A 13,439-nucleotide genomic window follows, 5' to 3' on the forward strand; every position below is an offset into this window, starting at 1 on the left:
GTAGGAATTGTTACTAGTTGTTACTAGTAGGAATTCAGTTGTATTAATTAATTGAAATTCCTACTAGTAAAAATTATGTTGTAGAGCTCTCTAATTGGAATTGTTACTAGTAAGAATTGAATTAGAGAGCTCTCTAATTGGCATTGTTACTAGTAGGAATTAAATTATAGAGCTCTCTAAATCAATTCTTACTAGTAAAAATGCAATTACGACGACTAACACTTAGTATATTTTAGGCTAAAACGGCTTGCCATAATAGGCTAGTATTTCCTCTTGTACTAGCTGAAATGATAACAAATGTTATTTGTTTTTATTATTAGGCGCTGAGGCTGTCTATATATTAAAGTATTAATAATTAATTAAAACTAGAGAAACTTTTAACTTAGAGTAGCAGTTTATTTATGCCCTTTCGTAGCTGCGCCTAAGCAGCAGATGGCAGTAGCGTGTAAAATATAGATTCATCGCTCCAGTTTTCTCGACTAAAGCAACATGTCTGCGCCCTTGACACATGTGTAAACAAACATGGAGAGGAGAATAACCTTGCACAAGGGTTAAACCAAGCGAAACGTACTTAAATTATCGACTTGTGTTGAGAAAATAGGTTTCAGCAATGACCTTGCGACTTTGCGAGACGTTTCTACGCGGATCTCTGCGATTTTCAACGGTCCGCACACTGACAGCAGCTCCAGAGTACGCGCCTCTGTATCTGCGTGTGTCAGGTGATTTATAGATTACAGATAATAAACAGCCTGTTTACCGTCTTTGTATTACATTTTGGCATGCTAGATGACAAACTGGTTGTATTTCTCTTATTCGCCACCAGAACTAAAACCAAACTCACTGAAAACAACAAAGTCAGACATAAAATATCTTACATTACCTGTCGTTTGTTCTGTACTTGTTTACAGGTTGCTCAGTTTTTGGTCCACAGACGGTGAGAAAATGTCTCTTTCACTGTACTCCGGCCAGTTTGGTGTCTTCGGGTGCTTTTTTGGAAAGATTGCAGAAGGGGAGAGCGGTTCTGTCCGATGAGGGTCTCCTTCATCACCCTGTCTCTGTTCCATCAGACAGCAGTAAGAATATCACCAGCCCCTCTTAAGGCTTCATGACTGCTGCTTTAGAGATAACTCGCCGAAAACAGTTCTTTGTAACGTTATCTTATCTCCGTGGATATTTATGATATTACAGGCTATTCGTGAAACCAATTTTGTCTGTGTGTTTGTTTTCTTCTGTCAGGTCATCAATTTTCCTTATTGCTAAAGGATCCTGATCAACCTGAAAATGCCAGATCTCTTAAAGTGGCAATAGTGGGTGCACCAAATGCAGGGAAGTCCACACTGACCAATCAGCTGCTGGGTAGAAAGGTGATTTAATAATATGTTGATTACAAATTAATTCCAAAATTTCATTTTGACATGTCATATTTGAATCGACACAAGTTAAAATATAGATGGAGCATAAGGATGAGTAAATAATGGCAGAATTTTGAAGGCATAGTCCACTCAAAAATAAAAATTCTGTCACTAATTACTCATCCTTATTCCAAACCGTCTTGCAGAACACAAATTATTCACATATTCATCTTCAGAACAAATTAAGGTATTTTTTAAGAAAAATGAGAGCTTTTTGACCCTGCAAAGGCACATCTACAATGTTCAAGGCCCAGAAAGCTAGTAAGAACATATTTAAAATAGTCCATGTGACATCAGTGGTTCAACCTTAATTTTATAAAGCTATGCGAATATTTTTAGTGCGCAAAGAAAACAAAAATAACAACTTTACTCAACAATTTTTTCTCTTCTGTGTCAGTCTTCGCCATCATTCACGAGTTCCACAACGCTTGCGTGTGATGCTGCTGACGCAGAATCTGGCATTCTGACATAAAACGTCTCTTCTCTCTTAGTTCATTGTTTGTATATTCTGGTTTGAATAAGTAAGGCTGGTCATCCTCTCTGTCGAAATCTTCAGACATGTTTTAGACTGTTTTATGTACAGTGTACATCTTCCTCTGCTTATAAACATGGTGCAGCGCACACAGGAACTACGTCAGAATGGCGGCTCCACACGCATATGTCGTGGTACTCTTGTGAACGCACGAAGACTGACACGGAAAAGAAGAAATTGTTTAATACAGTCCTTATTTATGTTTTCTTTGTGCACAAAAAATAATGTATCTTCTTTATTACATTACGGTTGAACCACTGATGTCTCATGGACTATTATAACAATATCCTTACTACCATTCTGGCCCTTGAACTTGGCAATTACTTAACTGTCTATGGGTCAGAAAGATCTCAGATTTCATCAAAAATATCTTAATTTGTGTTCTGAAGATGAACAAAGGTCTTATAGGTTTTTAACGACATGAGGGTGAGTAATTAATGACAGAATTTTCATTTTTGGGTGAACTATCCCTTTTGTCCCTTTTAGCTTTAAATGTTAAAAAACACTATTTTCTTACAGTTGTTTGCAGTTTCGGAGAAAGTGCACACAACAAGATCACGTGCTGTTGGTGTCCTGACAGAGGATGACACACAAATTGTAAGTACATCTTCTACTCCATGTATAATATCTAAATAAAAGTCTAGTCTAGGGAGTTCCTAGTTGTATCGTATGTTTGAATGGCATTTTCTCACCTTTTTTTTTTTTATCAGGTGCTGTTGGATACCCCTGGTCTTACCACACCAATAAAGGCTAAAAGGTGAGTATGTAATACAGCACTTAATAAGTTTACATGACTACTGTAAGTAAGCCATGTGTAGGATGAAAGTATAAATGTGGCTCCGTGGCAGCAGTGCCATGTAAAAATACATGTACTCAGAATCAGAAACTTAATTGAACTTAATTGTTTTCTTATATTTATTTAACAGACATAACCTGGAGGAATCGCTTGTAGTGGATCCTTTTGATTCATTAAAGGAAGCTGATCTAGGTAAAAACAACAACAACTTTGTTTTAGTTGTTCTTCGCTTGATATTTCTTAATCTGTTCAAAAAAGAGGGCACACACAGCCAGCATCCATAGTTGTCATAGTTGTGTCATAGTTGTCTCATGGTATTATGACAGTGTACTCAACCAGGGCGCCTGGGTTTTCAGTAAACTTACCCCAATAAGTCTTACAATTATTTTAATAGAAAAGGACAAAAAAGTTTACAATATTTGATTATATCAAATCTATGATATTTAATATTTGAAGTATGTAAGTAAGTACAACAAATGTGCCAGAGGTCAAAAGTTTACATATGCAGAATGTTAATTATTTTACCAAAATAAGAGGGATCAGACAAAATGCATGTTTTTTTTATTTTATTTAGTACTGACCTGAATATGATATTTCACATGAAGGATGCTACATATAGTTCACATGAGAAAATAATAGTTGAATTTATGAAAATGACCCCATTCAAAAGTTTACATACTGTACGCTTGATTCTTAATACGGTGTTGATACCTGAATGATCCACAGCTTTGCGTTTGTTTTTTTAGTGATAGTTGTTCATGCGTTTCTTGTTGTCCTGTTTGATCAAAAAAAATTCTTCAGGTTCAACTAATTCTTTGGTTTTTCAGCATTTTTGTGTATTTGAACCCTTTCCAACAATGACTATATGATTTTGAGATCTATCTTTTCACGCTGAGGACAACTAAGGGACTCATATGCAACTATTACAGAAGGTTTAAATGTCCACTGTTGCTTCATAAAGAAAAACGATGCATTAAGAGCCAGGAGTGTAAACTTTTGAACAGAATGGATATGTGTACATTTGTCTTATTTTGCGTAAATATCATATTTTTTTTATTTAGTGCTGCCCTTCAGAAGCTACAGAAGATGCTTACATGTTACCCAGAAGACAAAATAGCCCCCCCTGGCTCTTAATGCATGTAATAGTCCCTCAGACAAAGGGTTCAAATACACAAAAATGCTGCAAAAAACAAAGAATTTGTAGGACCTAAAAAAAAATTCTGAAGAACAGCAGGCAGTTTAACTGTTCAGGACAAACAAGGGGAAAAAACCACAGTTGTGTGTCATTCAGGTATCAACACAGTATTAAGAATCAAGCGTATGTAAACTTTTGAACGGGGTATTTTTTTATAAATTCAACTATTATTATTATTTTTTGTGGACTATATGTAAAGATTTTTTATGTGAAATACCTTTTTTAGGTCAGTACTAAATAAAAAATAACATGCATTTTGTGTGGTCCATCTTATTTCGGTTAAATAATTAACATTTTGCATATTCTGCATGGTGTATGTAAACTTTTGACCTCAATTGTGTATATCAGTTTAGATAGGAGAGCTTTTGAATATAGTTGTGAAAAAAGGGGATCCTTGGAGTCAAAACGGCTGAGAGCCACTGTATTATAACTCATTTGCTGAATCTACCCTTTTCTCCTTTTCTGCTATATATTTGCAGTGGTGGTGCTAGTCGACATGTCTGATAAATGGACCCGCAGTAAGCTGGACTATGAAGTGCTGAAGTGTCTGGCCCTGAATTCAGATGTCCCTGCCATCCTTGTCCTCAATAAGGTATTAGCTGTGTCACTGTATATTGATTTGTTCCAGGCTGACCATAGGATTAGTTTGTGGAGAAATAGTTTTTTTTCTGCATATTCCATCTCTCATCTCCTCAGAAATAAATGTCACTCTTAAACTTCATGAGTGATTAAAAGGTACATTCAGTGATCATAAAGCAAAGCATCAACTCTTAACACACAGGTAGATCTACTAAAGAACAAAACACTTCTGCTAGACATCACGGAACAGTTGACGGAAGGGATTGTGAATGGAAAGAAGATCAGGATCCGTAGCACAGAGAAACCGCGTGAGAAATTAGCAGCCAAACCCGACAGCAGACGCGCAGAAGAACCACATTCTGAGAGCATGAAGGACGGGGCGTATCAAGAGGGTCAGGACAAAGACGGGCTGAGCCAAGAGGAGCTGAAGGCCTTGAAGAACCGCAAGGGGTGGCCATTTTTTAAGGACGTATTCATGTTAAGTTCTATTGACAGAGAAGATGTGGAAACATTAAAGGTTAGAGACATTTGCATTAAAAAAAACTTGATGGAATCTCCAGCATTGTTTGAAATTTGTGTTTGAACATGTGCAACAGAGTTACCTGTTTAAAGCTGCAAAGCCTGGCCAGTGGCAGTACCACAGTCAAGTTCTGACTGATCAGGGTCCTGAGGATGTGTGCGTCAACACTATCAGAGAGAAACTTCTACAGTACCTTCCTAAGGAGGTGCCATACAGCATGACACAGGTGGGTTATGATTTGTGGGTACCAAAAAGGTTTTGAAATAGGCTACAATTTGGGGTCAGTAGAATATATATTTTTTTAGTTAAAAAGGATGATCAAAAAGGGGCGGTAAAGGCTTTCAAATGGTTACAAATGAACCTTTTGAACCATGCATTTGTCTTACAATCTTGAAAAAATATATTGTTACCACAAAAATATTAAGCAGCACAAGTGTTTCCAACATTGATTCTAATAAGAAATGAGTGCCAAATCAGCATATTAGTATGATTTCTGAAGGATCATAGGATACTGAGGACTGGAATAAAGGCTGCTGAAAATTCAGAGGAATAAATTGCATTTTTTATGTATACTACAAGTCAAAAAGTTTTTGACATTAAGATTTTAAATGTGTGTTTTTTTTTTTTTTTTTAAGCCACATTAAGTCTGCATTTTATTTCATCCAAAGTACAACAAAAACAGTGAAATTTTAAAATATTTTTACTATTTAAAATAACTGTTTTCTATTTGAATATATTTCAAAAGGTGATTTATTCCTGTGATTCCGAAGCTGAATTTTCAGTATCATTACTCCAGTCACATGATTCTTCAGAAATCATTCTAATATTCTGATTTTCTGCTTATTTATTATTATTATTATTATGTTTAAAACAGCAGAGTAGACTGTTTAGAAGAACAGCAGTTATCTGAAATAGAAATCTTTTGTAACATTACAAATGTCTTTACCATCACTTTCGATCAATTTAAAGCATCCTTGCTAAATAAAACTATTAATTTCTATAATTTATCCCCCCCCCAAAAAAAATATGTTATGAAAGCTTTTTATTTGAGATAAATGCTGATCTTTGGATCTTTCTGTTCACCAAAGAATCCTGAAAAAGTTACTCCACTGTTTTAAATATTGATAATAATAATAATAATAATAATAATAATAATAATCAGCATTAGAATGATTTCTGAAGGATAATGTGACACTGAAAACTGGAGCAATGATGCTGAACATTTAGCTTTGATTACAGGAATAAATAAAATATATTAAAATAGAAAACCAGTCATTTCAAATTGCAACCATATTATGTTATTGTAATAAATATATTTATATTTTTATTATACTGTTTTTACTATATTTTGGTCAAATAAATAGTCATATTCACTCTTTTCCAGTTTAACAGCTGTTTCCCAGCTTGTTATTGTGTTTTTCATCTTCGAAACTGCATCTGTTTTACCTCTGGTATGATTCTCATTCTGCTGTAAATTGGGAATTTCTTTACAAAACTTCATCATACATCCATCCATTCATCCATCCGTCTAAAAAAAATCTCATTACTCAAAATATGTATTGTGACCTTTTTGTATTATTTCATGTTTTCTGAAATGTTTTTCCTTATTATTTTGGTCTTTTTGCAGCAAATCGAAATCTGGAAGGAGTCTGAGGAAGGGGTGCTTGACATATCAATCAAACTATATGTAAAGAAAGACAGTCACATGGTGAGCTCTTTGATTCCATCTCTGTTTTCTGGAAAAAAGTTTGTTGGTCACATTTATTTAGGGGGACTAATCTCCCAAGGTGATGTTTTTACCATCAGGCAACTTTAGGTTTATGGTAGACATTTTGTGGAATTGTTTTAAAAAACTACTTAAAGGAGTAGTTCACTTTCAGAACAAAAATGTACAGATAATGTACTCACCCCCTTGTCATCCATGATGTTCATGTCTTTCTTTCTTCAGTTGTAAGGAAATTATGTTTTTTGAGGAAAACATTTCAGGATTTCTCTCCATATAATGGACTTCTATGGTGCCCCTGAGTGTGAACTTCCAAAATGCAGCTTCAAAGGGCTCTAAATGATCCCAGTCGAGGAAGAAGGGTCTTAACTAGCAAAACGATCGATTATTTTCTAAAAACAAATGACAATTTATTTACTTTTTAACCTCAAATGCTCATCTTGTCTAGCTCTGTGTGTACTCTGTGTAGAGATTAAAAAGTATATAAATTGTAAATGTTTTTAGAAAATAACCCATCGTTTAGCTAGATAAGACCCCTCTTCCTAGAGCCCTTTGAAGCTGCATTTAAACTGCATTTTGGAAGTTCAAACTCCATAGAAGTCCATTATATGGACAGAAATCCTAAAACGTTTTCTTCAAAAAACATAATTTCTTTACGACTGAAGAAAGAAAGACATGAACATCTTGGATGACAAGGGGGTGAGTGCATTAGTTGTAAATTTTTGTTTTGAAAGTGAACTACTCCTTTAAAGAAACAGTAACGTGATTATGCTTAACTATAAATTAAAACCTTTGTTCTTGCTTACAGAAAATGGTTATTGGTTCTGAAGGTCATTTGATAACCAGAATAATCCAGGAAGCTGAAAATGACCTGATGAGGATTTTCTTGCGTGAAGTGCGTTTAAAAATCTCTGCAAAGTTGAGGAAGTAAGGTAGACTGTTCAGAGAATGAAGGTCAGTGCCTGACCCATGACAAAGACTTTTTCAAGAGTAAAAAAAATGGACATGAACTCAAAATTGGCTGTATTTTGGGTTATACTGTCGGGTTGATCTCAACAGACCTCCCCTTATTCATTTAAACTGAAATGTAAGTATATTAAAGGCACATTACTTGGGTTTTCTGTAGCATTTCAACCAGACTATGATGGATCGTATCACAACTGCCTGTGCCGCTTACACATATTGCTGCTTTTGATTTATAAAAATGTCTATAAATTAATAAATGCCCAAAAATCGTATAGTTGTGCTTCCATATGGTGATATACTTGTGTGAGGTTCACTTTCACACTTTTACTGGATGTAAGGGTTTGCCTTGTTTTTTATTGTTCATTGTCTTCAGTGTGGTCAGGCTGTTATCTGTGGCGCAGTCTTGCTGTTTAACTGAATGTCTTATGTAATAACATTACACTGACCTGAAATCACTCAACTGCAGGCCTGGCTCCAGCTCTAACATGTAAGGTGGGCTATAGGAGTGGGCTGGACAGTTGGGGTGGTGGCTGTTTGCCAGGGTGGAGCCGGGCCTGCTCAACTGTGACTGAACACAATACTTACTTCAGCTTTACTGCAGTAAATCAACGGTTTTAAATTATTTCTAGCTATGTCTGTAATATTACAGTTATTAAATATTATTAATTTTCATCCATTTCAGTCAGTGTAAATGTTATGAGTAAAGAAGACAATTAATGTTCTCATGCTGGACTGTCTGCACTGTCAGAAAAAAGATATAGGTACAATTTTGTTCCTAGGGGAACAAAACATATAAGGATACCTTTAAAAATACACAATAGGTTCTTAGGGTACAATTATGTACCCAAAACGTGTTTTAAATGTTCAGTTAGAGGTACAAAATTTTACCTTTCAGGCCATAACCCCAGTGACAGCTACTTGTACCCTAAAATGTACAGTTTTGTACCTTTTTTTTTTTTTAAGTGTGAAAAAGTTATGGTCACTTTATCTACAGACAGCAGAAGCCAGTGTTTTTGCAAGAGCAAGAAACAAATAGACTCAAAAATATGCAGAATGGCGTATATGAGGTACGCTTATTCACTGAAAATATTTAATCGCATAAATCCCAGTTGCTTGTATTTATTATGATACACTATTATTAAAAAATGTAGGGTCAATATCAATTGAATGTTTTTGAAAGAAGTCATTAAACTCATCAAAGCTGCATTAATTTGCAAAAACAAACAAACAGTAAAACAGTGTTATTGTGAAATATTAATTGTAAAAAGTTTTCTATTTTAATGTTTTATTATTGTTATTATTATTTTATTATTATATTATTATTATTCCTGGGATGACAGCTGAATTTTCAGCAGCCATTACTTCAGTCTTCAGTGTCATGCAAATGTCAGAATCCTTCAGAAATCATTCTAATATATTGATTTGATGCTCAAGAAACACTTTTTTTTCAGCATTTCTTTTCAGGATTCTAGAAAGTAAAAGAGAACAGGATTCATTTTATTTAAAACAGAAATCATTTGCAAAACTATAGTTTAATAAAATATATATTTATATTTGTGAAACATTTTTTCCTTTAAAAAACAAAAATATAAAGTGACTTTTTTTCTTCCACCTCCTTGAAAACGTGGAAAAGCCATTTAAAGTTTCACTGCGTAGGCCCTAGAGGGTTAGATAACCTTTCTAATGGAAAGTGAAGCTAACATGCTCCTGAAGTGAGTTTCAAAATGAAGATAAGATGCACTTTTTACCCTTTTCTGCAATAGGACTCCATGAAGAATTATATGCTTACGTTTAGCTGGCCTAAAGCAATAATAAATCCCTCATTCGTTCTCTATATCCTTATACTGACCCTTTTATTTTGTTGGCTGCATTAGTTAATTGTAAGTTCATTAAAGTTAAAGCAAAGACTCTCATTCGTCATGTTTTTGGCTCTTAGAAGCACAAGTAAGCAATTTACTAAGCGCATATGCCACCTCTCTATGTAAAATGATAGCTAGAAGTGTATTCTGAAGGGTTTTGTAAAAATAACTGTAGATAATAAAACAAAACAACCAAAATGTTTAATTTCAAATTCAGTGATATTTATTAAAATTGCATACAATAGCAGTCTCAAATAACATATTCCAGGCTATAAAGTTTCATAGAATAAAAACGATAGTTTTTTAGTTGGTTTAATATTGTTAACATTTGTCTTTCTGGTTTTGACTGCGTCGTCTGTTGCTTTGAAGTTCTCTTGATTCATGCTTGGTTCTCTTGAATCCAGATGATTTTTGAGAGAAGGCAGCAGAACCCTTACCATTACTAAACTCAGTAATGGTAACGGTTTGACCGCCACTCTCTGTCACAATGTTTGCAGGTCCACAGGAAACAGTCGGAGGCGTATCGATCCCCTGGATAGTACATCATCTATACTGTAGTGTCTCAATAATGAACTTACAGTATACGATGATATCCTGTCTAGAGGGCAAGATTGATGAAACACTCACTTTGGAAATCCACTGAACATTCGCATCTACTATTTTTAACATTTTCTATAATCTAGAACTTTGTCAGCTTATTTTTAGAGAACTGAAATGACATTTGACTTGTTCCACATACCAACTGCATAGTTTTCCAGATCGGTTGCATCATTATCAATTCAGTGTCTTTGTTTCCAAAAGATTTTCTTGCAGAACTTCTTCCCAGATCTTCAGACGATCACACCTGTGGCAGATCCCTCACATGGGACTATTCTTCTAAAAGGAAGAGCAGCTGCCATCCTGTAGTTCATAGTCACCGGCCGACACACTCACCTTTAGATCTGCGTCCTCAGTACTCCTACAGGAAGTGTTGAAAAACAGTTTAATTGCCTTCATCTGTCACCTTTACCCGTCTTCTCACTTTTGTTTTCACAAGTCTGTTGTCTCCATGCCGTTAAGCGATCGTAAACCCTGCTCGCTTGCTCGTGAGTTTTAATGCTTGCTGCTCATTTGCATATGATGACACAAAGGCTGTTCCTTCCTTATCATGCCTCTGCCCTTGAGTCTGCTGACCAATCAGAATCACTCCCTATATCAGACCCCGAACAGTCGCTTAGCATCAGGCCTCGCTCTCACGCGACTGTGTGAGCCCACACCCAAACTCTCCCACCCTTCAAATAAACTTGAAATTGTATCAAAAAAGTTGGTGAAAATATCCAAAAACTTGCTTATCATATTAGTTTCTTCAGCTTTTATCTACACTCCCAGAAATAAAAAGATACAAAAGCTGTCACTGGGTGGTACCTTTTCAAAAGGTACATTTTGTACCTAATATGTAACCCTGGACGACAAAAACAGTCTTAAGTAGCATGGGTATATTTGTAGCAATTGTATGGGTCAAAATGATTGATTTTTCTTTTATGCCAAAAATCCTTAGGATATTAAGTAGAGATCTTAAGTAAAACTACTTTTAATTTTACTTTTAATTTTCCTACTGTAAATATATCAAAACTTAATTTTTGATTAGTAATATGCATTGCTTAGAACTTCATTTGAACAACTTTAAAGGTGATCTTCTCAATATTTAGATTTTTTTGCACCCTCAGATTCCAGTTATTCAAATATTGTCTTATCCTAACAAACCATACATCAACGGAAAGCTTTTTTTTTCAGCATTCAGATTAAATATAAATCTCAATTTCGAATCAAATTGACCCTTATGACTGGTTTTGCGGTCCAGGGTCACATATGTGCATTTAAAGTACCAATATCGAAATTTTAGGTACAAAAATGCACCACCCCAGTGACAGCTTTTGTACCTTTTTTCTGAGAGTGTAGTCAAAAGTACCAAATTTCAAAATATACCAAAATATTTCATTATAATACCACCACATACATTTTTAAGTGCATTTTGAGACTGTATGAGTTGTTTGCAATAACAAAATGAAGGTAAATCTTTTATTAAATTTCTACTCAGGATTTAAATCCCGATTGCTTTCATGACATTACAATCACATACACAGATGTCAAATTTGCAGATTACGGTTGCCAGTTGTTGATTGACTACCAATGAAATCACCTCTGGGTGTCTTTTCTCATACTCATGTGTGAGCTGTGACAAATTAACCTGGTTCTACATCTGTAGTTGTCCTCAGCATCTGGATGTTAAAGGTCTATTGGCTAAGATGGGAGTTGCCCCCCACGGTTACTGTGGAGACAGGCTCCCGGTTAGGGTGGGGTTGGGGGGTGTTTGTGACTGCTTAGGCCATGTTAACAGATAAAAACAAGATTGTGGGCTATCTGAGTTGCACCAGCATGCAGCAAGCCACTGACACCTTATCTGCCACCCAAATAAATGGACATTTCTGTTAATTTGTGATGGTTTCAGGGAAAAGAGATTGCTGTGGTCAGACATGAAGGGAGCTGGAAACTGCCCTTTAGAGCTCTAATGAAATTCAAGTATTCACATTATTTAACTGATTTGGGATCATTTAAATTTAATGGTTGTTGAGTGCTGGCATAAAGTGTGCAGAGTCAGTTCTTGGAGAACAATCCTGCTATATCAGGATCTTGTCCTTTAGCCAAGCACTTAACAAGTTGCTCAGTTGTGACTTACTCTTCAAGTAGTTTACTTTGAATTGCTTTAAATGAAAAAATAGTAAATGATGAGGACAGTTTAGATGCAAGTGCAGGACCTTTGGCTTTTTCAGGTGCATAGAGAGACTAAACAGAGACCTGTTAAATAATATTTGAAACTGCGTGTTACACTTAAGGCCTGGTGTATAATCTTTGTAATTGCTCCAAAGACAAAAATGTGTCTTTTTTCAAAAATGTTGTATGTATGCAAATTGTATGATATCCAAGGCACACATTTCTAGTAAGTGTGCCGTTAATTCTTATATTTGTGTTTTCAGAAAGTTTTGGAATATTTGTTTTCTCCCTACATTTGTAAATACTGAAACACAGTATATATAATTTAATTAGAAGGGTTATATTGACCTCTTAAGATTTAGCTTACATCTACATTGTAAATATATATTTTTGCTGTTTAATTACATTTTTTCAGAGGTAAATCAATAACAGTTACGTTTTTAACAACATTCCGAGGATAATTTAGGAGATTTGTTGTATTTTGAATCCAGTTTTTCTTTGTAAAATGCCAAAAAGTTGATCATACCGATTTCATAGTTAAAGATTCATTAGTTTGAAACAAACACTATCATAACATATGTGACCCTGGACCACAAAACCAGTCATAAGGTTAAATTTGACAAAACTGAGATTTATACATCATATGAAAGCTCAATAAATAAGCTTTCTATTGATGTATGGTTTGTTAGGATAGGACAATATTTGACTGAGATACATCTATTTGAAATCAGAAATCTGAGGATGCAAAAAAATCAAAAAGACTGAGAAAATCACCTTTAAAGTTGTCCAAATTAGGTTCTTAACAATGCATATTACAAATCAAAAATTACATTTTGATATGTTTACAGTAGGAATTTTACAAAAAATCTTAATGGAACATGAACTTTACTTAATTTCTTAATGATTTTTGGCATAAAAGAAAAATCAAAAATTTTGACCCATGCAATGTATTTTTGGCTATTGCTACAAACATACCCCAGCGACTTAAGACTGGTTTTGTGGTCCAGGGTCACATATTAGTTGATAATTCAGTATACTTTATTTTTGACAAAACATTCCATATTTTCGGTAGTGACAATAATGTTTTGGTAGCAACCACATCACAA

General features: G+C 34.8%; 2 protein-coding genes across 2 annotated transcripts in view; one reads left to right on the forward strand and one right to left on the reverse strand.

The window, feature by feature from the left end:
• fam222ba (family with sequence similarity 222 member Ba) overlaps nucleotides 1-1,019 on the reverse strand; it is an 89,774-nt gene extending 88,755 nt beyond the window's left edge. The window contains exon 1 of the mRNA XM_073840714.1: nucleotides 881-1,019. The gene's annotated coding sequence lies outside the window, so the exon portion shown is untranslated. The remainder of the gene's footprint in view (nucleotides 1-880) is intronic.
• eral1 (Era-like 12S mitochondrial rRNA chaperone 1) lies at nucleotides 491-7,995 on the forward strand. The gene is made up of 11 exons (XM_073840715.1): nucleotides 491-719; nucleotides 909-1,073; nucleotides 1,237-1,364; nucleotides 2,464-2,541; nucleotides 2,655-2,701; nucleotides 2,871-2,932; nucleotides 4,415-4,527; nucleotides 4,717-5,031; nucleotides 5,111-5,260; nucleotides 6,662-6,742; nucleotides 7,566-7,995. Exons 1-11 carry the CDS (start codon nucleotides 611-613, stop codon nucleotides 7,686-7,688), a joined length of 1,371 nt encoding a protein of 456 aa, XP_073696816.1. The 5' UTR covers nucleotides 491-610; the 3' UTR covers nucleotides 7,689-7,995.
• Nucleotides 7,996-13,439: the final 5,444 nt, after the last annotated feature.

Source organism: Garra rufa, chromosome 5 (assembly GCF_049309525.1).
Source record: "Garra rufa chromosome 5, GarRuf1.0, whole genome shotgun sequence".
Taxonomy (NCBI): Eukaryota; Metazoa; Chordata; class Actinopteri; order Cypriniformes; family Cyprinidae; genus Garra; species Garra rufa.